We start from the raw sequence: 24,613 nt of genomic DNA, 5'->3' as shown, positions 1-24,613 counted from the left end.
ACCGACCGAGGTTTGATTTAAAAAAATTCGCAACTTTTGTCCACAGCGGAGTTTCGAATTCGAAAATTTCGAAGCTTTCACGGTTTCTAAAATTTCGAATTCGAATATTTCGATTATTTTTTTACTTCAGGTTCGATAAATCGAAGATTTCGAAATTCTTTGTAAAAAAAATCGAAAACTTCGAACGCTTCGAATTTTTATAGACATGAAGTTCAAACAATTCGAAGATTTCGAATTTTCTTTTGCATAAAGTTCGAAAAGGTCGAAGGTTTCGATTCTCTTTTAACGCTAAATTAAAAAAAAAGAAAAAAAAAAAAAAAAAAAACTTCGAAGATTTTGAATTACTTTCTTATCCAAGTTTTCAAAGTTCGAAGTCCGATTTTCAAGCTTTTCTACAGTTTCAGTTTCAAATAACGTTTTCACGACTCACTGGTTTTCACAAAATCAAGTTTAGAAAAGTTAGGGTGTGATATCTGGATTCCGCGAAGTTGGTCAGGCAATGAAATGAGACGACGAGTGTCCCGGACGTGCTAGAATATTTGCCAGTGCAGAATTGTGACCGCCAGCCCCGGGGGGGGGGTCTTTATCACGCAGTAGTGATTGCACGAACACACTGTTTTACGAGACTCATCCAGTTCGAAACGGCCAGGGGCGAGCAGGAGGTTGAGGCTCAGAAAAACCTTGAAGCGACCTGGCAAACTAGCTCGCCACCCCTTGCACGCTGGTAGTAATCCGATCCGGTGCTTATTTTAATCTGAAATTATTTATGCATATATATAGCTACTGTCGCTCTTCACTGCATAAAAGGTTGCGTAGATGGTCATTGTTAGAAACTCGTTGTCAGAAGGCACTGCACGTCACATGCTTAGTGGTTCGGAAGTTCAAAGCTGTCTTTTCGACCTAAACACCTGTGCCGATAGTAACAAAAGAAAAAAAAAAAAAAAAAGAATAAATGCGGGAATAAAAAGCAGGAGAAAAAAAAAACTATCAAGAATTCGTCGGAAGTGTTCTATTCTTGCATATTCAGAGGTTCAGAACTTCGAAACAAGTTTCTTTTACCAAAATGTGTACAGGCTAAAAGAAACACGTCCCAAAAACGTGAAGCGAAAAAAAACAACAACGTTTTTTTAAATGACGTGCTGAACTTGAACACAACTACAAATCTTCTGCCATGAGTTAATTTATTCCTTAACGTGAAAAAACAATAAATATATTATTTTGTATTCTGCAGATGGCAATGATATGTACTGTCTGTGGTGTTAATTTAAATGCGATACCTCAAACAACCTAGACGAAAATAAATATCAAGTTTAGGTCATAATTGCATGCAGATACATGTTTGGACATTTCTTCGAAACTCACGTTGAATAACAATAATCACATCTTAAGACGGCACTTACCTAGGCTATACATAGATCATTCTTAAAAAAAGTATAACATATCTACCATAAATAGCTCCGGCTGCAGCGTGCTTCAAATCTGGCACAAACGATAATCGTCAAAAACCGTCGTCCGTCCTCGCCCCTTCGGGGGTTTATTTCTTTAAACCTAAGCATACCAGAACATTGAAATAAATGACATTGTCTTTCGTAAGGAACGCAGCACCGCGCATAAAAGTTCGAGAAAAAAAAATTACGAATGTACCCCACTACTTGAAATTAAATGAAACCGTCCGCCGGTCTTTCGAAGTTCGACGGACGTCGAACTTTAACCCTAAAAGGTCGAAGTTCGTCGAACTTCTGACTTTTCAGAATTCGAAAGGTCGAAACTTTTCGATCCTCTTGATAAATAAGTTCGAAATTTCGAAATTCATCGAATTTTTTGGTCAGTCATGGTCGAAAGTTCGACAAGCATCGAACCTTGCAGCTCAATAAGTTCGAAAGTTCGAAAAAGATCGAATTTTTTAGCGTAATAAGTTCGACGGTTCGAAAATCGTCGAACTTCTTAGCTTAACAAGTTCGAAAATTCGACCTCCGTCGAATTTTACGATATAAACAATTCGAAAAATCGAAATCTTTCGAACCTTTCGAACCGCTTGATTCGATCATCGAAACTTCGATTCGAAAAAAGTTCGCGGCATCCCTAGTTCCCACGCGCTCTGACTTCCGATGAACCGGAGCCGGCGGCGTGAGTAACCACGAAAAAACGGGAAAGGAATGCCCAGTCTCTTATTGGCTGAGCGGAACGGCTCCTAGATAGCTATTGGCGGCCGCTTCACGAGAGCGCGCGCTCGGCCGCCGCTCTCGTGTCAGGTGTTGCCAGAGGAGGGAGAGGGGGTGGTGTATGCTAAGTCCGCTTGACGAGAGCGCGCGTTCGACCACCGGTCTCGCGTCAGGCGTTGCCGGAGGAGAGGGGGAGGGGGGAGGGTTACGCTGCGGCCGCTTCACGAGTGCGCGCGCTCGGCCACCGCTCTCGTGCCAGGCGTTGCCGGAGGGGAGAGAGAGAGAGGGGGGGGAGGGGGCGACGGCTGCTTTTGCTTGTCGGGGGCCGCAATCTCGGTAGTAGCGAAACGTGGCCGTCCCCACCTGTACACCGCAGACGAACTAAGGGAGTGGAAGAACGACGTTCGTGCTTTCGCATTCACAATTCATAAGACGTGCCTAGGTGACCTCGGAATTTTGTTCCAAGGTAGGCAATATTTGGAGTCCCAATCTGCTGTATCTGAAAAGACCTTGAATAAGTACTTCATACCGCTTTTTTAATGTAATCATTCATTGTTTTTTATTTACGCCAATCACCTTTTTAATGGGAACCATATACTTTTTACACCATGTAATGTGTTAAATTACAACGTGTAGTTAATTATCCGGCTCGTAGTGACAATTAGGCCCCTATAATATGGCCCCTGGACCCCATAACTCACATGCACAGGCCGCATTAAGGAGGCTCTCAAGTACTTTGATGACAATTTTTAAAACATTCCGCTCAAAACTGTGTCATTCCGATATTCTTTATCTTTGGGTCAGTTTTATTTTTGCACTGATTTTAGACACCTGCAAACCTAAAACCTACGCCTCCTCCGACCAGTTTTCTTTAGATCAAATAGCTTTTCCTTTCCCTCTAGATGTATGTCTCCAAACATATCTTGAAGAATTCATGATCAGTCCACGATCGCTTCCGTTTTGACATGTTGCTGCAATGGTCTTTTTACTTGTAGGTTGCTTCAGTAAGAATTGCTGTCTTGTATTGGTGTGTCTAATGGTGAGTACATGATTATATAATGACGTATAATCAGATACTTGCGAATAAATATATATGCAGCTTTAATTTGTTAAAATATCACCATACAAAGAAGATGCTTAGAGTGGTCTGGCAAGCGTACAGCACTGTGTTCTTGCCTTGCTTGGTCCCGTGTGCCTTAGGAATGAGAAGGCTGTAGCTTGATTGCAAGCATACACCATAAGCAAATGCATAATGTATAGGAGTAAACTGGATAGCGACGTTCACCGTTGTAATCTCCGCTGGTGACGCGAGCCTAATAAACAAAGCTTTATATTATACCGTGCTTCTCCCAGACATCCGAAAACTCTGTCCCTTGTAGCTTCTGCACAATCATCAAGTTTAACCTGTCGTTCATCTCCGGCGTCAGGTGGGTTTTGTAGTCCCCGACAATTCCCTTGCGAACAAGCTTAGCCTCGCTGGGTGTCTCTTGGGAAACCTTGTGGAATAGCCTCAATCCCTCCGGAACATCTTCCTCAGCTGCACTGAGTGGGTTGGTGAAGAACTTCCCCAAGGAGTCATTGGTGTACTCTTTCATGGCAGACACATCGCTGTGCTTAAGAACGTTCTCGAGGTACGCTGTGTCGTCCAGCAATTCATGGTAGTAATTCTCACCTATAAACTTAGCGATCTTCAGCACCTCTGTGCGTGGGTCCTTCTTAATATCCTCGTAGTGCAAGAAGAGAACGTTAGGATCATTGCGATGCTCGTACCAGGAGAGAATATGCTCGAAGTAGTCTCCAAAATCGGTCTCCCCGTTGCAGAAAAGATCAAAGAACACTTCGAATGTTCCGTTGGTGAACTCATAGCCCGAGAAACCTTTCGTGTGGTGATAAAAGGATGTGACGCAGTCTTTTGGATTGCGGCAGATATATATGTACTTGGCATCCTTCGAGTAGGGTATCATCGAAAAAGGCAGGTGGGACTTGATAGCTCCCGGTCGGTTCATGGTGTGGGCAGAATCGGCCCCCAGCATTTCGATGAAGGGACTGTTCTTGAGAAAATCTAGACCGCTCTTGGGTTTCTCTCCCCTGCTGAAAATGAGGTACACGATGTGCTGAACCCACGTGGTTCCGCATTTGGGGTACGTCACAATGAACACGTCCTCAGGAGTCGGCTTGTAGTTGAGAGCAGACTTGAGCAGATCGCCATCAAAGGCAGTCGACAAGCGGTAGCCATCGAAGTCCAGGTATCGAGGGCGTACGTTAGGGTCTCCCATTATCTTCAGTCTCCTGCGGAAAGAAGAAAAATTTGTGTGATATGAGACAGCAGTCTTACAAGTTTATACGAATGTCAAAGCCTAGAAACTCAAAGGTGTGGTCCATGTCTCAGAGACACAACTTGTGAGATTTCATTTTGTATCTCAGCTAATTGTAAGTACCAAGTGAGTACCAAGCGCTAACAGCTAGGACCAAGCTAGTTATGAAGACCAATAAAAACATTTCACAAATAAGCGTTAAAAAACACGACAAGCTCACAAAGAGGAAAACTGGCTCACGAGGCTGAAAAACGGTACATCAGTCACAATTCACATTTATCTGCGGGTTTCATTTTTTTTTCTCTTTTTTAGCGACAAATGTGTTTCCTTGTTGCATTTTATTTGCAATAAAAATAATGAAGAGTCCAGCCGTTTCGGTCGGGTAGCCATTGAAAATTAACGCTTTAGTTAAAGCTAAGCTGTAACTGTTCCGGAACTATCCATCGGAGGCTAGTGAAGCAAGAAAAAGTACCAAACGCGCAATTCCGTGTTGTGTTTATCTTCTTTTTCCAGTCTACTAGCTTTTTAAAATATTATTTGTTATCATTTTGCTTTATTTTAAGAGCTATTCCGGATTGCGAAGATCTTTCTTTGAAGCACTTCAATATATCTGAACAAGAAATACACAATATAAAGCCGGCAGAAATATAAATGCTAACGTATACAACGATAATTCAACGAAATTATGTCAAACTTTAATAAAAACGACAATAAACGAATAATGAGTAAAACAGTCATCCACGTTGCAGTGTTGAGTTAAAACAAAAACAGAAATATCTGGGGGACGATTATACGGTGTGATGAGTTTAGATAGTGGTCGCTTTTTTTTTTTTTGTTTATTGTCATTTACGTTTACGCCGTCTCCAAATTTTTCCGCCTAATTTAGCGGGAAACTGAATAGGTGCATAGGCCACGTGACGTCAATTAGTCCTCTAAATTTAGCGGGGAAACTGAAGTGGTACACAGGTCGCGTGGCATAATTTTTTCCGCTACATTTAGTGGGAAACCTGAATTTTGTCTGTAGGGCCCGTGACGTCTGATCACGTGTCATCAAATTTTCCGCCAAATTTAGCGGGGAAACTGAATTTGTGTATAGGTGATGTTTCGTAAATATGTTACGCTAAATTTAGCGGAGAAACTCACTTCGTGGATAGGTCACCTAATGTAAATTTTCCGCTAAATTTTGCGGCCAAACTAAATTCGTTTACGCTCACGCCGTCACGAAACCGGGGGGACGGGTCCGTAACAGCTGCCGTTGTAAAACAGTTGACAGGCCATACTTTCAGTATGCAAAGTAAAACAAGAGAATGGTTCTCCAAATAATCTTTCTTTAGCACTTTCCTCCTTCATTATCTTGGGCGTACTCGAAATAGAAAAATTATGATTTAAAATTGCACCGAAAACGGAAATGGTGACCCGAACTTTTGACGCCCAAGTGAGGGTCAAATATAACGCGTTTTATGAGTGTTTTTTTTTTTTTGTTTCCTTTGTACGGTGCCCTTTATTATTTTTTTTTTCAAGTTTGTGTGGTACATTAGACTCTTTAAAAATCAGCGAATATATTTTATGGCTTCTTAAGCAGTTTTTTTTTTAATTTGCAAGCTTGCATGTGAGAAAATAAACGATACCGGGTATTTCGAAACATATTATCTCAAAATGCGTCGCCCATGGTTCATCCTTCGCCCAACGTCGAAAGCATATTTCGACTTCGGGCGAAGCAAAATTCTTAAGTTAATACGTTAGGTAATTTAGGGGTTCGTAAGATTTTAAAAATAATTTTAATCGGGAAATGACACCCACTTGGTTGATCAAAACAGCCGAGGCGATTTGCGTCTGCCGTCAACATAGGACACGCTGTTTTTTTGTTTTTTTTTTAATTAAAATGTTAGAAAACCGTGTATACTTTGGTATTCAATGACGTTAGATCCAGCGACCCTAAACCCTATCGAAGCTTCGTTCATCTAAACACTTTTCTTATTGAACCAAATGACGTGACTTTCTTCGGAATACGTGAAACCAAAAAGGATCAATTACGACTCAATAGGAATGCAGCGCGCCTTCTTCCGTTAATTTCGTTTTTTTTTTTATAAACGTGATGGAATGTGAAATTGTTAAGTAGTAGCCAAGAACGCGTTAGTTACCTCTCCTTCTGTATGCCTAGTGTAAATGAAATGCATGTTTCAAAAATAAAAAAAAAAAATTCGAAAATCAATCTGGCATCTGTATTTTTTGGGGGCCATTAAAATGTTGATATTGTAACGACAACTGTCTCAGTCTAATAGATGACATGGAACAAGCTGATATTCTTATATATACCGAGGTTAAAGTATACTTCTGAGCGGTTCCGTTAGGATTAAGGCAGTCGGGTACATTCTCATTTTTTTATTTCCCATATTTTTATTTGATTTTGCGTATGCCTAGTGGAAAGCAGTGACTTATATAAAAAGTCCAGACATATTTAGTGCTAAGGAAATACAATCCCAAAGCACCCGGGAAGGACAACGAGGTTTTGACAATGGTCGTCGATCCAACTTGATCCAACTAGAAACGACAGATCCTTGATACTTCTTTATTAGTGTAATCTATGTACATACACTTTAGCAAGACAGCATTTAGTCTTATGTTGTATATTTGTAGTATCTAATGTCCCTAAAATTACCACTCGGGTCTCTGCAAACAAGTTTGCACAAAAACTTAAGATGTTTCTCTAAGCAGAGTTTTCAGATGAGGACATCCAATTTAATGCCACGAACAATACATGTGATTGCCTTTCGAACAATAAAACATTTGTTAATATTGTTCTATTGTTTGTTTATAGAGATAAATAAATTACGTTATATGATTGGTTTCCAAATTTTCATATTAAGCGGGGTTTTCTTAAAAAAATAATGCCATTTTAATTTCTCTTTTTTGCTATTTCTTACTAGCGGAAAACAAACAGCGCAGGCACAGAGTAGAAGGCGGTAGACACACACAGTGCTGACTTACAACTGAGCTTTATTGGCACTGACAACCTGTATAAATACACAATTTGCCCGGCCCAAAAGCAAAAAAAAAAAAAAAAAAATGAAACAACACAAGAGGAGGACTACACGTGTTCCTAGAGTCATCAGCACGCGCCGTTGTTCTCCGATCTGAGTAGAAAAATACACTCCTTTTCGTCAAGGCAAGTGACAGGGCACTAACACACTCAGAGTCCGATTGTCCAATGGCGCGTGCTTCTATAATCTCACATGTCAGCTTATTTTTTTTTTCTCATGACCGTGCATTGTTCAAAAAACGGAGTACATCCGCAATCGCGGCAATACACCCGAAGGTGCCCTGACACAACCTGAGACACATTATGACGATGCTTTTCTTAAACGCTCAAGACAACGTCCTGTCTGCCCTATGTATCTCCGGCCACAGGACAGGGGAATAGAGAATACAACACCCGCAACGCATGTAACAAACTGGTTTTGGTGTTTCTTGGTGCACACCTGTCTCTCTATTACATGAGAATTCACTTTTTTGCACAACATAGATAACTTGTCTGGAGCCGAAAAGACTACGTGAACACCAGCTCGACGTCCCACTTTCTTCAGATTATGGGATATTTTGTGTAGGTCCGGTAGTACTGTGATGTTCCTGTTTTTCCTGTTAACTTGTTCAGCATTTTCAATGCGTCTTCTCTTTAGTAGAGTCTCTGCGACTGCCATTAGGAGGCGCAACGGGTAGACACACCAAAACCAGTTTGTTACATGCGTTGCGGGTGTTGTATACTCTATTCCCCTGTCCTGTGGCCGGAGATACATAGGGCAGACAGGACGTTGTCTTAATGAGCGTTTAAGAAAGCATCGTTAAAATGTGTCTCAGGTTGTGTCGGGGCACCTTGGGGTGCATTGCCGCGATTGCGGATGTACTCCGTTTTTTGAACGATGCACGGTCATCAGAAAACAAAAGAGAGCCGTTTACAATTCCCTGTAACGCCGGTTAGAGCGCAGCTCTTGAAGAGGAAGATGGAAGCGTACTGAGGGATAGGTGACTCCTTAAGGTCACGTGACCTCAAGGGGGTCACGTGACTTCAGGGGGTCACGTGACCTAAGGGGTCAGGTGATCTCAGGGGTCCACGTGACCTCATGGGGTCACATGACCTTAGGGGGTCACGTGACCTCAGGGGGTCACGTGACTTTTGGGGGTCACGTGACCTCAGGGGGTCACGTGACCTAGGGGTGTCACGTGAGCTAAGCGGGCCACGTGACCTAGGGGTGTCACGTGACCTGGGTGGGTCACGTGACCTGAGGGGGTCACGTGACTTCTGGGGGTCACGTGACCTCAGGGGGCCACGTGACCTAGGGGTGTCACGTGACCTGGGCGGGTCACCGGACCTCGGGGGGTCACGTGACCTCGCGGTTACGCCGACGGCGACGGCGACGCCGACGCCGCTCAAGCCGGAAACGGGCCCCTAAGAGCTGCGCTCTAAAAAGATAAGCTGACACGTGAGATTATAGAAGCACGCGCCATTGGACAATCGGGCTCTGAGTGTGTTAGTGCCCCGTCACTTGCCTTGACGGAAAAGGAGTGTATTTTAGAGCGCAGCTCTTAGGGGCCCGTTTCCGGCTTGAGCGGCGTCGCCGTCGGCGTCGGCGTCGCCGTCGGCGTAACCGCGCGGTGCATCATGGGAAATGTCTCATAATGCACCGCGCGAGCCCCCCACCGGGGTCACGTGACCTCGTGGGGGGTCACGTGACCCCCCGAGGTCACGTGACCCCCCGAAGTCACGTGACTCCCCTGAGGTCACGTGACCCCCTCCTCGAGGTCACGTGACCCCCTCCTTGAGGTCACGTGACCCCCGCCGATGTCGCGTGACCCCCCGATGACGTCATCGTCACTGATGACGTCACCGGCATCCACATCGTCATCGTCATCATCACTGATGACGTCACCGGCATCCACATCGTCATCGTCATCATCACTGATGACGTCACCGGCATCCACATCGTCATCGTCATCATCACTGATGACGTCACCGGCATCCGCATCGTCATCGTCATCATCACTGATGACGTCACCGGCATCCACATCGTCATCGTCATCATCACTGATGACGTCAGCGGCATCCGCATCGTCATCGTCATCATCACTGATGACGTTACCGACATCCGCATTGTCATCGTCATCATCACTGATGACGTCATTAGTGACGTCACTGATGTCGTCACCGGCATCCGCATCGTCATCATCACTGATGACGTCATCAGCGACGTCACTGATGACGTCACCGACATTCGTATCGTCATCGTCATCATCACTGGTGAAGTCATCAGTGACGTCACTAATGACATCATCGGTACCCGCATCGTCATCGTCACTGATGACGTCATCAGTGACGTCAGTGATGACATCATCGGCATTGGGGGTCACGTGACCCCCCCCTGGTTAGTTTAACCCCCCCCCCCCAGTGCCCTTCCCTCCTCCTCCTCCTCAAGAGCTGCGCTCTAATTCGGCGTTACAGGGAGTTGTAAGCGGCTTTCATTTTTTTTCTACTCAGACCGGAGAACAACGGCGCCTGCAGATGATTCTAGGAACACGTGTAGTCCTCCTCTTGTGTTGCTTGTTTTTTTGGCTTTTGGCCCGGGAAAATTGTGTATTTATACAGGTTGTCAGTGCCAATAAAACTCAGTTGGAAGTCAGCGCTGTGTGTGTCTACCGCCTTCTACTGTGTCCTTGTCCAAGCGCTGTTTGTTTTCCGCTCATATGAATGACCAACTAGCCCAATCGTCAACACTTCTATTTCTTATGTTTTTTAGCATATATAGTTCGTTAGAAGTAATTATTTGGTATCAGAGTGCGAATTTTTCAGATAGTTCATAAATCAGCAGCGGTCTTCAGCGGGTTTTAACTTTTTTGACGCTTGCAGTCTCTGCCAAGATTGAATAAGCCCCTAAACTATTTGCGGTACATAACCTATAGTTTTTAAAATAATCTAAATATAGTTTTGTCAAACGTGATACTAAAATCGGTTATTGTTAAAAGAATTCAAACATATAAAAATACGCTTTCGGACAAAATATACGATTTTCTTTTTCCTAAGTTTTTGAGGAAATCATCTTCAAGTTGATATCACGTAAACGAAACTTAATTACCTTTCAATTACGTAAAGGTAATTTTTTCGCGCTTGTTTACATTTTGTAAATATTTGCGAAAAGCGGATTTTGTTTTACTCTCGTTTTCTTCCGTGACACAAAGATAAACAATTTTTGCTTTTTTTATTTCCTCGCCCACTATAGACTTATTTTTACTCACCACGCAGTTGATTACTAATGAAACGTGCTTTCAGGGTACTTGGCCTCTAGACATACGACAAAACGTACTTCTGACGGCAGGTTCATGGCGGTAGTAGTCTGCGTAATAATTCAAGCAGTAAACGCCAATATTTTTTTCTTCTTGTTGGTGACGTCAAATATTTGTAAAATAAATGCGCTTCTCACGAGATGTTTCCACCATTTCAGTGGTGCATTTCAAGTGGAAAGAAAAAGCCCTTGGTGTACGCTTGTGCCGCTACTAGCATATCGGTCTAGAACAGGGGTCTTTAAATCCCGGCCCGTGGACCAAATCCGGCCCGCGGAGCCCTTTTGACCTGCCCGTCTTGCCGTGGTCCTTTCAGTCAAGCCCTACCCGCTGCCAGCTTCTAGTAGGTCTGCGTCTACCGAGGCAAAAATAAGCGCACGTAAGGAAACGGCGTCCCGAAGCGCACTGGTCGCGCCAACCAATATATACCCAGGCTGCACACAGTATTGGGCCAACATTGGATTTGATGTGGCAAATAATGGTTCAACAGTGGCCCAACTGAGCCATATGTTTACCAATATTGGCATCGGTTTGGCCAATAATGGTTTATAGTCTCCAATAGTTTACCGATATCGGTGATACGTTGGCATTGGCCTTTAAAAAATGAAGTGTCAAAGCCACTGGCTTTCCAATATCGGAGATATGCCGGCATAATCTGTTCAATATTAAATTGTCACAACCAGTAGCTTTCCAATATTATATATACACCAGGATGAGCTATCCGGTTGGATTGTCAAGGCCAATGGCTTTCCGGTATTGGATATACGCAGGCATAAGCTATAAAATATTGGACTGTTGGAGCCAATGGATTTCCAATATTGCATATACGCATGCATAACCTGTACAATAATGGACTGTCAGAGCCAATGCTTTCCAATATTGGATATACTCTGGCCTAAGCTGGTGAAATATTGAACTGTTGAAGCCAAGAGTTTTTCGATATTGGTGATGTGCTGGCATAGGCTGGTCAATATAGTACTTCCATAGCCAATGCCTTATCAATATTGGTTATGGGCCGGTATAAGCTGTCCACTCCTGGATTGTCGGAGCCAATCAATACGAAAATGATCTATGGACGTCTATGAAAAATCGTATGGTGAGCTATCACACTATACGGCCCTCTTTTGTCGGCCATAAGAAGACATAAAACACGCAATAGCTACATACAAAATAATCTTTGTCTTCAAAGCTATGGATACTCGACCATTCAGATTTCTATAGCTGACTGTAAAATAATATGTGCCTATGAGGCTATAGACTCGCGACTACTCAACTTCCTTTAGCGAGCTATAGAAAAATGTTCGTCCTTAAAGGAATACTGAATGGAAACTTAAAATATACAAAAAAATATCTAGAGATAAGTCAAATAGGATCAGATAAACCTGTAATTGATAGTTGCATAGTCATATTTTAAGCGGATGGCTATATTCTCCGTTCTAAATGCCCGGATTTTGGCGAGCTCTTCAAAATCAGCCGTCGAAGAGCGCGATACATCTCGGGAGATCCGGCCGACTCGGCGCGGTCTTGACGTCATAATGCCTCGGAGGGCCAAGCGTACCGTAGTTATGATTCTTGCCACTTGGATGCGTCAACGTGTTAGAATCTCGCCTAGTCGAAGTACCCGAGGGATGAAGCATATCGCGGAGCCGGCGGAGCGGCGGAGCGGCGGAGCTGCCTCGAGTGTACGGTCACCGACTAACGCGACGAGAGCGGTGGGTATGATGACATTAATAAGGACGAAGACGCCGCCACGCCCTTACATCACCAGTAGCCATGATGGCCGAGAAGCGACTCGGCAGAGAGTCGTATTTGTACGAAGACAAGGCAGACGACCCGTCTGCCTTGTCTTCGTCGTTCGGAACAGGTAACACGAAACGATCTTACAGCAGACCTAAGAAGAGATCCGTATTCACGAAGAGAAATGATCGCAAGTTGTTCGTACGCTACGATGAAATCCTACGACCACGCCCATGACAGCTACAAAGCTTTACACACTTTTTATGATCAAATCTACATCGCCCGCAACATCGCTCACTTACGTCGTCACGACGACCAACGTGCATTTCTGTGCTCTCTGTGCGCGTCCCAAGAAAAGAAAAAAAGAAAAAAAAAGGTACGTACTTTAGACTGAACGCCGCGGCGTTCAGTTTAAAGTACCACGGATACCTGATAAAGCTTCAGCGGCACCGACCAAGCGACCATCAAAGGCGCTAGGCTTAGCAAAACACTTCGACGACTCGGGACAAAGCCATCTGCACACTACCGGCCGGCTTGATGAATGGAATACGGCCACGCGATCTTTGTGAACCCTTCTCGTATGAATAGTTTGAACCCTGACCTATATTTTGGGGTAAGAAGGCCAGTCTTTCCCCTCGTCGTACCTAGCTTGTTTTCAGATACAGCGGTGACGAACGTTCTCGTTGAAAAGGGACTCTCCCCGATTCAATCTCCTTTTTTGTGTTAATAGAGCTCAAATAAACGCCATAGGAATTGCCTTCGCAACATGGGTACGTACACATTTTTTTTAGATGTCAATTTTAATCCGACATGATGATACGCCAACACATGCCGGTCCAATCTTTCTCTGCCGAGCGTCACGTCAACATCGAGTTCCGATTGTGTGGAGGCCCAGCGGTTCATAAAACCGGTTGTAAAAGATCGCTCCCGAAGCGGTTACCAAGAGTGCGGTGCCAGTACGGTTCCGCTCACAGTGCGAACAGTTATTTAGGAGGATATCGCGGACACTCTTTTGCTTCAAACGTATCTCCCGCATCCCCGAAGCTACGAAAAACGCCGCAGCGATTTTTTCACATGCGCGCCGCTTTCCATAGACGCACAGGCCGTCTCCTTTTAGCGACGATGGTAGTAGTGTTGACTTCTTAGCGATCGAGTTTGTTACCAGTTCCAGTCGACCAAAGCGGCCATCTCATCATCAGGAAAGGTGGGCATTCGGGCTCGTTTAACTAGACATTTCGTAGCGTGAATATTACATCGCACGTACACAATCCCCATACAGGCTTTGCCGGAAAGACCATCCGATACTAAAACGAACGGTGGCCAACTCTGTTGTTACTTTCTTCGCCAAAGTGCCTCGATACTACGTTCAGGCCTAAGTAATATCTATGAGTGACCGTACTTCCCGTTGTGGCGCTGCTCTTACGGACATGTTGTCGTCACGACATTCCATCGAAGCTTCAGAAACACACGAGGTGGTCTTTGGTTATCGTTTTATTCAGTTTAAAATACGTTTTTTCGCGTTATGGTACGGAATATTGGTGATGGTGAAGTCCTATTTTAACCCTCTTCATGTTCAAGCAAAGAGATGGGCTCTAGAATTTGGTTTCCGTACTCCTTTAATGCTATAGATCCGCGACTATTGAATGTGCTTTAGCAGGCTATGGAGGGGTGTACGTCCCTAAATCTATAGACTCGCGACTATTGGATGTTCTTTAGCCGACTTCAAAGTACCTTTTGCCAGCAAAACTATAGGCCTCCGGCCTTTCATTGTACCTTAGCCGTCTGTAGAGGGATGTAGGTCTCTCGAGCTATAGATTCGCGACAATACCATTTTTTTAGCCGGCCCAATGGTGTTTTATGCGACCTAGGCTATAGACCCGCGACTTTCTTTTTTGCACAGCAGAAGTAGGAAAGTGGAAAGGAGTCATTCATGCGCACGCTCGGAGCGAGAATTATATTTAGCTAGCTTAATGGGGAGTATGTCGCCGATTCTTTATAACCGCGATCAAAAAAGCGTGCTTAGCTGCCTATAGGAATACGCGGATGTTTCCGGCTGCTCTCCCTCCGCATTGCCTTACCTCGGCATTGATGTCACCTCAAACTTCCGTTTTCTTTTAGATTTAACGATCTATCTATCTCTCTTTCTGTGTAACTTGTAAGTATATGCATTTTGTAGCAATAACGTTCTCTACTTTGTCCGTGTCCTTGCCATGTTTGCATTTCTTTATGCGTGCTGCATTTTTTATATTTAATGTTTTTGTGTATATTTCGTCGTTCTCGATGCAGGCGTCAACGAAGATAAAGCTCCTGTTTAAGCCGCTACCGAAATGAGTTCTACTCTTGCTACGACAGTCTTTCGCGCTATAAAGTCGTCTATTGGACTCGAATTAAGTCTCGAGAGGGCTGCTTCGATTGCCAGTGCATATGACATTAGTGTAGGCAGAGCAACGACACAGAAATCGCGACCGGAGTGCCGTCCGCACTCGCTGTGCGGAAATGCGAGCGGGGGACTCCCGAACACTTTTAGCATACTGAAGATGCAAGACGCTACTATGTTGTCGCGAATCTTTTCCCCTCCGAACGGCTGAGAAGCCGTTGCGCACGGTGTACCCTACGCAGCATCTTTGAAAAAAAGTTCGCACACACACATGTGCGCGGGTAACGCCACAAGCGACATGGCGTGGTTTGACGGATGACGCATTAGCCGTCTACAATCTTGGGATGCCTGCTTGCGGAACAATAGTTTCGCGTGTCGTGCGGCCTGCCGGGCGGCTGTGGATTTCAATTCCGTGGTAAAGGGTGTCTCAATCGGAAGTCCTACACGTATGTCGGCAACAAGCGATTTCTACAAAGCAGCCCGAGACATTCTTGTGATGCGTTTAGTGTTCGGTTAGGCAAAAGACAGCTTCTGCTACTTCGTTTGAGTTGCAAGTTTGAGATGTGCAATATTACTTTATATGTAAATACAAGGTCGGCGTTTTTTTTTTTATTAAGATGTACGGTGTCAGTTATGAAGATATAAATTTATGATTTCTTTACTTTGGTTTTTCAGTTTTCCCCCTTTCCCAGTTATTCCAAATAGCACAGGCTTTCTTCTGAAGCAAAATAATAATCGCAACAGTGCAATAACAAACAAATAAAACTCAAATAAAAGTTTCACAAAACTACACATGCCTTGCGCCTACGTCATATGACGACCTCGAACGCAGGTAAGCACCATGCTGGTGGTTGACTCGACGGTCCTTCGCAGCGAGAGCAGTGGTAAACCGATGAACTGCGCCACGCTCGGCTGTAGCAATTACTACGTATACCGAGCTTCGTTTCGTCGGCATGCCCCGCGAGCCAGAGTAGCCGTCTAGTTATACCGCAAGTCACTAGTTGCTTGCAGTATAGGCGAAGGCGACGCCAGGCGAGGGGGAAAAGAGCAAGCACCAGGAGCGCTGGGAACCTTTATCTTTCTGAAGTTCCTAGTTCACTCCCTTTTTCCCCTCACCCAAATTGCCCTCCTCTTCTCTCCCGCCTGCTTAGTGCTCGACGTTTCTCTCTTCGCCTGGCGTTGCCTTCGCCTGCGCTGCACACAACTAGTGACAGGGAGTAGAGAAAGTACGAGCAGCAGGGGAAAGGGATGCGGCAGCGGATTAGTGATTTTGCGGGACGAATTTCATAGCGGTGAGGACGGCACTTTTCTGCCGTTGTTTACTTTCGCGCGCGGCTTCGCATCCGCTTCTGTCCGTTCGTGGTGTGGATGCCCTTTACCTTTCGTCAGACATCACGCCGTTTCTACGCTTCGAGCGAACCTGCTTTGGGGCTCCCGGCCGAGTACGGGCAAGTGTCGCGCCGCGAGCCCGGCCCGACGGCGATCGGTTGGCGGCGGCCTCCGCGTGCAAGCTCGCCGAGACGCCGCCGCCGGGACGTCGGTTTGTGCCGTCCGCGAGACGGTAACCTTTCCAAAGGGCGAAACCATGCAGGCGAGCCGGTTAGGAAACATTAGAAATTAAGCTCTGAGACAATGAGATTTCTCTTTCGGTTACTTTATTGATCCTTGTGTTACGGTCTCGACATTGAAGACGGGGGCGGCCGAGAGAAGGTTAGGAAAGGACGTTTAATATACGTCAGGCAGGTATGGCTACCGAGAAAAGAACTCTAAGTCACGCGGATCGTGGAGCGCTCTTGGGGTACTCTTCGTCGCCTTCGAGGACGGCGCTAACATTCGGCCATCCTAGCAATCAAGTGCCCTCACTTGATGTTTCTTCAGAACTTTCTTCACTGTCCACATCGAATGTGTTGAGTCGTTTTAGCTTATCGACGGGAGCTGTTGAAGTGTAATAACGTTGAGTCCGCTGGTGGCCAGGTATGTCCTCGATGCGATAGGTGTCGTTTGGAAGTCGCTTCGTGACTACGTACGGACCTTTGTATTTCTCCTGCAACTTGCGCGATTCTCCTATCGACGTCGGTTCTCGCTGAACCACAACGATATCTCCCGGTTCAAACGTTGGAGCATGTCGTCGCTTCTGGTTGTAGCGACGCTTCTGCCTCTTTTGATCAAGTCGGATGGCTTGGATAGCTTCCTTCCTTCTATTTGACATCTCCTCGCTAGTTTTAGTAGACAGGTCGCGCAAAGCGTCATCGAGGTGATCGCCATTCAAGCTTCTTGACTCGAAGTTGAACAACAATCTGAACGGTGTGCTGTCTATTGCTTTGTGGTACGTGTTGTTCAGGCTCCACTGAACAAGGTCAGCAACCTCATCCCAGATCTTCTCACCTTTGTCCTTTGTCAAAGTGGCAATCGCTGGAGTGATCGTCCTGTTGAAACACTCGACTTGACCATTCGCACGCGGTGTGGCTGTTGAAGTCAAAATGTGAATGATGCCAGAGTTTTCACAGCACTTCTTGAATGTCGTGCTAGTGTACGCCACTCCTCGGTCCGTGATTACTCGCGTCGGCGGTCCAAAAAGTCCAACGATGTGTCGCAGGCATCGCGTAGTCGCGTGGCCTCCTGCGTTCTTAACAGGTGTGAGTATCACAAACTTTGTGAACCCGTCCACAATTACAATCAGGTACGTACTCCCGTGTCTGGATCTTGGAAACGGTCCCAAGTGGTCCAGATGGAGTGTGTGAAACGGAACACCGACCTTGTCGATGGAATGAAGCATGCCAGGTTTCTTTCCTGTTGGCGTCTTATTATAGAGGCACTCTGCGCATGAGGCGACGTATCTCCGTACATAGCGCTTCATTCCTGCGAACCAGTATTTCTCCTGGATCCGTTTGATCGTCTTTTCCGTCCCCACATGCCCCAGATCATCATGGGAACGTCGCACAACCTGCCAACGCAGTGGTTTCGGAACAAGCCACAGCAGCCTTGATGAGTCTCCATCAATGTTTCGGAAGACAACATTCCTCTGGAGTTTATACTCGGAGTGGATGCGGCGCTCCTCGGCCGAGGACGCAGGTTTCTCCAGAACCTCTCTGATGTGTTTCACATCGGCGTCCAGTAGTTGCGCGGCAACCAACCAGTCATCCGTTTCTTCCATCGCTGTAGCGTAGATATGGAGTCCTTCGCACGCCTCCATCTCTTCCGCTGGTCCAGTCGGAGACCTACTCAACGCATCAACATGCAGCATAGACGCTGAATCTCTGTGAATAACCGTGAAGGTGAATTCTTGCAACCGCAACCACCAGCGTGCCACTCGGGGTATGAGTTCACGTTTGCTCATCGTTCCCCGTAGGGCGCTGCAGTCCGTGACAACGTTGAAATCGATTCCAAGAAGATAAGTCCTGAGTCGTTCCAACGTCCACACCACGGCGAGTGCTTCCAGCTCGTATGAATGATAACGTCCCTCAGCCTCTGACGTTTGGCGACTTACGTAAATCACGGGGTGGAAGTGGCCATCACTCTGTAGTTGAAGTAGCATGCCCCCAACCCCTTTTTGCTTGCGTCTGTGTGAACTTCCGTCGGGGCTTCATGGTTGTACAGGGCCAACACAGGGCGTTCCTGCAAGCGCAGCTTTAGGACACTGAACGCGGTGTCCTGCTCTGTGGTCCACTCCCAAGGTGCGTCTTTCTTTAGAAGCTTCGTTAATGGCTGTGCGAGAGTTGCCAAATTCTTGACAAACCGTCTGAAGTAACTGACCAGTCCAACAGACTGTCGGACTTCGTGCACTCGGGACGGTGTTGGAAAGTCAATTAGAGCCTTCACTTTGTAGTCGCTGGGTCTGAGTCCAGTCGCTCCGATCTCGAAGCCCAGATACGTGACTTTCTCTGTCATGAATGTGCATTTGCTTATACGAAGCGTAAGGTTCGCAGCTCGTAGAACCTGGAAGACCTGCTCGAGATGAGCAAGACCCTCATTAAAGTCGGTGGAAGGGATAAGAACGTCGTCCATGAACGCTAGGGCGACACCATACCGCAACGGTCCCAATACGGCATTCATCATACGTTGAAAGACCGCTGGAGCGTTGGTGAGACCGAACGGCATTTTTAAGAACTCGTAATGTCCGTCAGGCGTCACGAAAGCAGTCTTAGCTCGGGACTCCTTAGCCATTGGAACTTGATAGTAGCCCGATGCCAGATCAAGCGTCGTAAAGCAGTAGTTTCCCTGGAGTCGGTCCAGCTGATCTTCGATAAGAGGTAGAGGATACTTATCCTTCTTAGTAATCGCATTCAGCGCTCTGTAGTCAACACAAAGTCGTTCCTCTCCGGTTTTCTTTTTTACGACAAGTAGTGGGCTCGCATACTCGGATGATGAGTCGCGGACAACACCTGCTTCTTTCAGTTCTTCTACGGCCTTGTTTACTCGAGTGCGTTGGTCGTAGGACAGCCGGTATGGACGAAAAGATACTGGTTTTGCCCCAGGAACAGTCTCGATGTTCATCTCTGTCGCACTCGTAGAGCCAAGCTCGAAGACGTTGACGGCAAAGCAGTCACGGTACTCGTTAATGATCTCTAGCAGCCTGTCAAATTCTTCAGCAGTTACCTGAGGCCCCTTTCGTACATCCTCCGCCTTAATCGGTTGCAACATATCCGTCGTCTTTCGCTGGCACGCAGTCTCAATTGTTCCTGAACACCAGGATCCTCTGGCTGCAACTTCTCCTTTCGAAATATGGAGGTCGGACTTCGATACATTCAAAATAGGCAAAACAGTGTTGCCGCCTTCCGAGACGTCGATTACGCAAGCAGGCAGACAGTGTTCCCTGCCCTCTTGCGTTCGAAATTGTGCGTGAACGAAGACGTGTCCTGTGGCGGATTCGTTGGTCGTCAGACGAACAATTCCCACGTAGTCTGGTGGAATCACGACAGACTCCTTGGCCCAGAGCGTGACAGAACGTGGCGGAAGATCAGGAACTTGAACGAATCGAAGCTGGTCATCTTCATCAGCAAAGCTGCCGTTCTCTTCAAAAATGCGAAGTGTGTTCCTTCTTCGCACGATCGTGACATGTGGTTGCTCAGTAAATGGCTGTCCAACGAGAAGCGGAATTGCTTGCGCTTCTCTTGGAACAATGTAGATTGGAACGCGGGCTGTAGCTTGGTCCACTGTGACGCTTGCTTCCGTCATTCCACACGGCAGAACTTGACCGGAACCGTAGCCCGCAATCTTGCATCCCCGGGACGGCTCGTTATAGCTGATTCCCAAATCGTCGGCATCTATCTTGCGCAACGTAACGCACTGACTGCCAAGGTCAACGTAAGCTCGAATGGGCTTCCCGTCTACCAGAGCATCTTGAAAGTACTTCTCGTTTCGTGCATTCACTTCCTGTTTATCTTCAATGTGATGACTTTTGACGTTCGTACTACCTTTGGCACTTGCTCTGCAGTCCGCTGTTTTATGTCCTATCCGTTGACATTTGCTGCAGCGTTCTCGCTTCTGTGGTTTACTGCAGTTTGCAGATATATGTCCGTATTCGTCGCAGTTAAAACAGCGCGGCTCACCGCTAGAGTTGAAGGCCGGTTTTCGTTTAACAACTCTTTGGGTGGATCGGTGATTCGATGGAACTGTCTTGACAGTCGCTGAAACGGTCGCCACATCTGACCGGTGGGACGCTTCCTCAATGACGGCGAGTCGGTCGTCCAAACATTTTAGACATTCCAGCAGAGCCTCCGGTGTCGGGAATTTGACAACGCTGAGACTTCGAACGAGAGATTCGTCATTGATGCCGGTTATGACATAATCCACGATCTGATCTTCAGGAAGTTGACAGAGTCGAGCTAGGCTGACTTTTTCATGAAAGTACTGCTCGACAGTTTCGTTTGCCAATTTCCGTCTCGCTTCCATCTCTTGGTGCCGGCGCTGTAAGCATATGACGGGTGGAAAAGCTTTCTTCAGCTCCGCCTTCCATTCAAGCCACGAGCGCTGGACACTGACGAGGCCGTCGTACCATGTTTTAGCGATTCCTTCCAGTTTCGTCAGCGCAAAGCACGACGTCTGTCGCTCGTTCCATGAGTATATCACAGAGAGTTCGTCGACTGGATTCGTCACGGGGTAGAACACTGGTACCAGCTTACCAGAGTCTGTCGGTGGTCTTGCGTCATTCGTGGGCTGAGCTGTGGAACGTAGCAGGTCAGCCAAGCCCGTGATCGCTCGTCGCACGGCGGCTTGTACGGCCTCCTGTACAAGAGAATTAAGTCCAGGAAGGTCGCCTGTCGGTACATTCAATCCAGTCTGAATTGCCGGAGGGACGATGGATGGGCTCGTCACCGATGTTCCTTGTCCTTGATTAGCGGTGTCGGAGAGTTCAGGATTTCCACCTGCCACACTACCTTGGCTCGTGGTCGCGCCATCGCTACCGCCAAGGCCTGTGCTCCCTGCTCCAGTAGTAACGGTGACTGGAAGTCGGGGAGGGCCCGCTGCCGCAGTCTGTCGGGTCCGGTTCCGTTTGCTGCGCCGCTGACCTTCCTCGTTCGGTTCAGCCATGTTGAGGTTTCGTTTGGCGCCGCTGTGTCAAGTCGTAGCTGCAGGATTCGATCCGAAGTGGGCCGTGGTCGCTGGCTATCCCACTTCTAAGATGTTACGGTCTCGACATTGAAGACGGGGGCGGCCGAGAGAAGGTTAGGAAAGGACGTTTAATATACGTCAGGCAGGTATGGCTACCGAGAAAAGAACTCTAAGTCACGCGGATCGTGGAGCGCTCTTGGGGTACTCTTCGTCGTCTTCGAGGACGGCGCTAACACTTGTATCAATGTTAAGATTATGATGGTAACCTTGCGTCATTTACCAGTACTTTGCAAAATTGTAAACATTTTTCTGCAAGCGTCTCCTAGAGCCGCTCGTCACATCTTGCGGCGCTAAAGTAAATTTTTTTTTCGGCGACATCAGAGCCCTTTGTGTCGAAACTTAGCGGAATATCGAAATTTTCTGCTTGGAGCGCAATCGCCCCCATGCCGAAAAATTCCGCACGTACTGGCTAAACGTCATCATCGTAAGCTCGTCTCGTCTTTCCAAGTTCACATCAAACAAAACTAGGTACCTTTGCTGAAAACATGGTGCATGTCAGCATATGCCCGGGCAGTTAGCGGCATCCCACGCCTTGGTAAACGCTTCCGCGAGGTGCGAACTCCAACACTAGCATTGCGCAGGGCTCGCTCCTTCCCTAGCGTGACGTCACGTGCAAGGCATGTATTGATTGGTTCTGAATTCGTAATTTGCGTGCTAGTTGTGCACGGTACAAAGCATAAATGATTTGATTTTATCCTCTGTAGCTTTTCTATACACGGGTCTGGACACACGTAGCGGGGATTCAATGTACAATGCCATGATTCTAATATCCTGGTCATAGGAAACATTTCTAACTGTAAGATAGCTAATGGACCACTGGACCCGCCAATGTTTGGATTAAACTACTGATGTTTGTAGTATAGATAGCGGACAGTGGCCAAAGGTCGGCTAAGATTACGATTGGGTAATGACCCACTATTGGTGCCAATGACGCCCAATGTCGGCTGAAACGGTGGCTAGATAATCACTTGTACAAAATGACTTGGTCAATATGGAATGATACGATGGTTGAGCAACGGCACAGCAATGTCAGCAGTGAAGAGCCGGCATTGGCTAGATCGATGGCAAAACATAGGCACCAGTGACGGCCAAGGTTGGATCGGGTAGCGCTTCCAGGCGTAATTTTGGAAAATATGTTGTCCAATATTGCACCGGTCTTTGTCAATGTGGGACCGCCATTGGCGGGAACCATGGTTTAGCAATGGCGCAAATTTGGCACCAATTACTTGGCCAACGTTGGATCGGGTAGCACTTGCAATATTGTTCGATATTGAGGCTGGTCTTTGCCAATGGTTGGCCAGTGTCGGACCAACATTGGTGTGCTGCTTGGGTACTAGAAGGAGCGAAATAAAACTGTGTACCGTAGCGCGGGTCATTCCAAAATAATAAGAATTGGACATTGTAATCACTCCCACCCTTATTCCCGTCTTATATCTAACTACGCAAGTGGTACGAGGGATGATCAGGAAGTTTTGCAACTCGCATATATCGAAAACTACCAGGGCTTTAAGAAAATAACAAAATCCCCTTTCACACTAATGCACTTCTCCCATTTGCCTTAAAAGCTTTTGATACCTCGCAAAAAATAAAATAAATACACTTTCTTCCTGCCCGCCAAGCCACTGCTCTGTGGCAGTGGCTTTGCGTTTTTTTTTTTTTAATTCGGGAATAAACAAATATTTTTAGGGGCCAGACCAGGACTGTAGGGTGGGTGGTCCGGCTTTTTGAAAGCGCTCTCGAATGACAGTCTGGGCAACGCGAGACTTCTGGAGGGAAGTATTGTCATGCAGAAGGGGGACGGTTCTTGTCGCCAATCGCCGTCGTTTTTCAACATTTGCCCCACCGAGTTCGCCAGAAACGTTGGCATAGTATTCACCTGTTATGATCCTGCTGTTTTTAAGTAGGATCCCCTTTTCCGCCCCAAAAAAACTGTCGCCATAAATTTCTTCCCCGAGCGTTGCGTCTTTATTTATTTATTTATTTATTCAGAATACCTCGCATCGCCTTACAAAGGCATTATTGCGAGGTAAATAATAATGACCATGAGATGAGAGAAACATGAGATAATAATATCAATTGTTTTTAGGTTTATGAAGCATCACTTAACACATGGTTAAAGAAAGAAGTGGCAGAAGTTGTAGAAATTATTTCCTCTGGCAGCGAATTCCAGGTGCTCGTTGTGCATAGAAAGAAGGAGTATTTATTCACATCCGTTCTACATTTATTCTCTCGAACGTTTTTGGAGGGATCACGCCTTCCTGATGAGTAGTGGGCAGGCAGCATGTACTTAGATTCGTCAATGCCGAGATAACTATAAAAAATGTTGTAGTAAAATTTTAGCCGCATAGACCGCCTTCTCTGGAATAATGGAATTAATTCAAGTTCTATTTTTAGCTGAGTCACACTTGATCCGAAGTTATAATTACCCGATATAAAACAAGCTGCTCTGTTTTGAACTGCCTCTAGCTGGTTGACAAAGTAGGCCTGGTGGGGGTCCCAGGAGACACAGGCGTACTCTAAAATTGGTCTAATATAGGTTAGATACAGCGTTCATTTGGTAAACTTGGGACAATCTTTAAAGTTACGTCTACTAAAGTTCAGCATTTTGGTCGCTCTTGTGGATGTGTAGTCCACGTGTTTGGCCCACGAAAGGTTTTCTGTAAAATAGACACCGAGGTATTTGAATTCAGAAACAGTTGGTAAATAAATTTCGCTGATAACGTATTTGAAGGTGACAGGCTGTCTCTTGCGCGTGAAACATACATGATTACACTTGGTTATGTTCAAAATTATTACCCATTTTTCACGCCAGGCAGAGATATACGACAGATATCTTTCTGCAAAGTCAAGCAATCGGATGTGTTATGAATTTCGGAATAAAGTACGCAGTCATCAACATATAGCCGTATTTTCGATTGTATGGAGTTAGTGTTATCATTGATAAAAATTAAAAATGAAAGTGGTCCCAATACAGACCCCTGTGGCACTCCGGACGTAACCCCAACATTTCCGAGCTTTTGCCGCTGATTAAAACAGAGTGCTTTCTATGAGATAGGTAATCGCTGATCCACGCAAGAATG

At 46.1% G+C, this 24,613-nt stretch overlaps 1 protein-coding gene across 1 annotated transcript in view; it reads right to left on the bottom strand.

The window, feature by feature from the left end:
• Window positions 1-3,239: 3,239 nt before the first annotated feature.
• The window catches only part of LOC120838854 (sulfotransferase ssu-1), a 35,001-nt gene continuing 13,627 nt past the window's right edge, over window positions 3,240-24,613 (bottom strand). The window contains exon 2 of the mRNA XM_040208957.2: window positions 3,240-4,451. Within this exon, the coding sequence (XP_040064891.1) occupies window positions 3,491-4,438 (948 nt within the window). The 5' untranslated portion in view covers window positions 4,439-4,451 and the 3' untranslated portion in view covers window positions 3,240-3,490. The remainder of the gene's footprint in view (window positions 4,452-24,613) is intronic.

Source organism: Ixodes scapularis, unplaced genomic scaffold, assembly GCF_016920785.2.
Source record: "Ixodes scapularis isolate PalLabHiFi unplaced genomic scaffold, ASM1692078v2 PGA_scaffold2__306_contigs__length_199485367, whole genome shotgun sequence".
NCBI classification, from domain to species: domain Eukaryota; kingdom Metazoa; phylum Arthropoda; class Arachnida; order Ixodida; family Ixodidae; genus Ixodes; species Ixodes scapularis.
The sequence above is the reverse complement of the archived record's forward strand: the minus strand, read 5'-3'. Positions and strand labels throughout refer to the sequence as shown.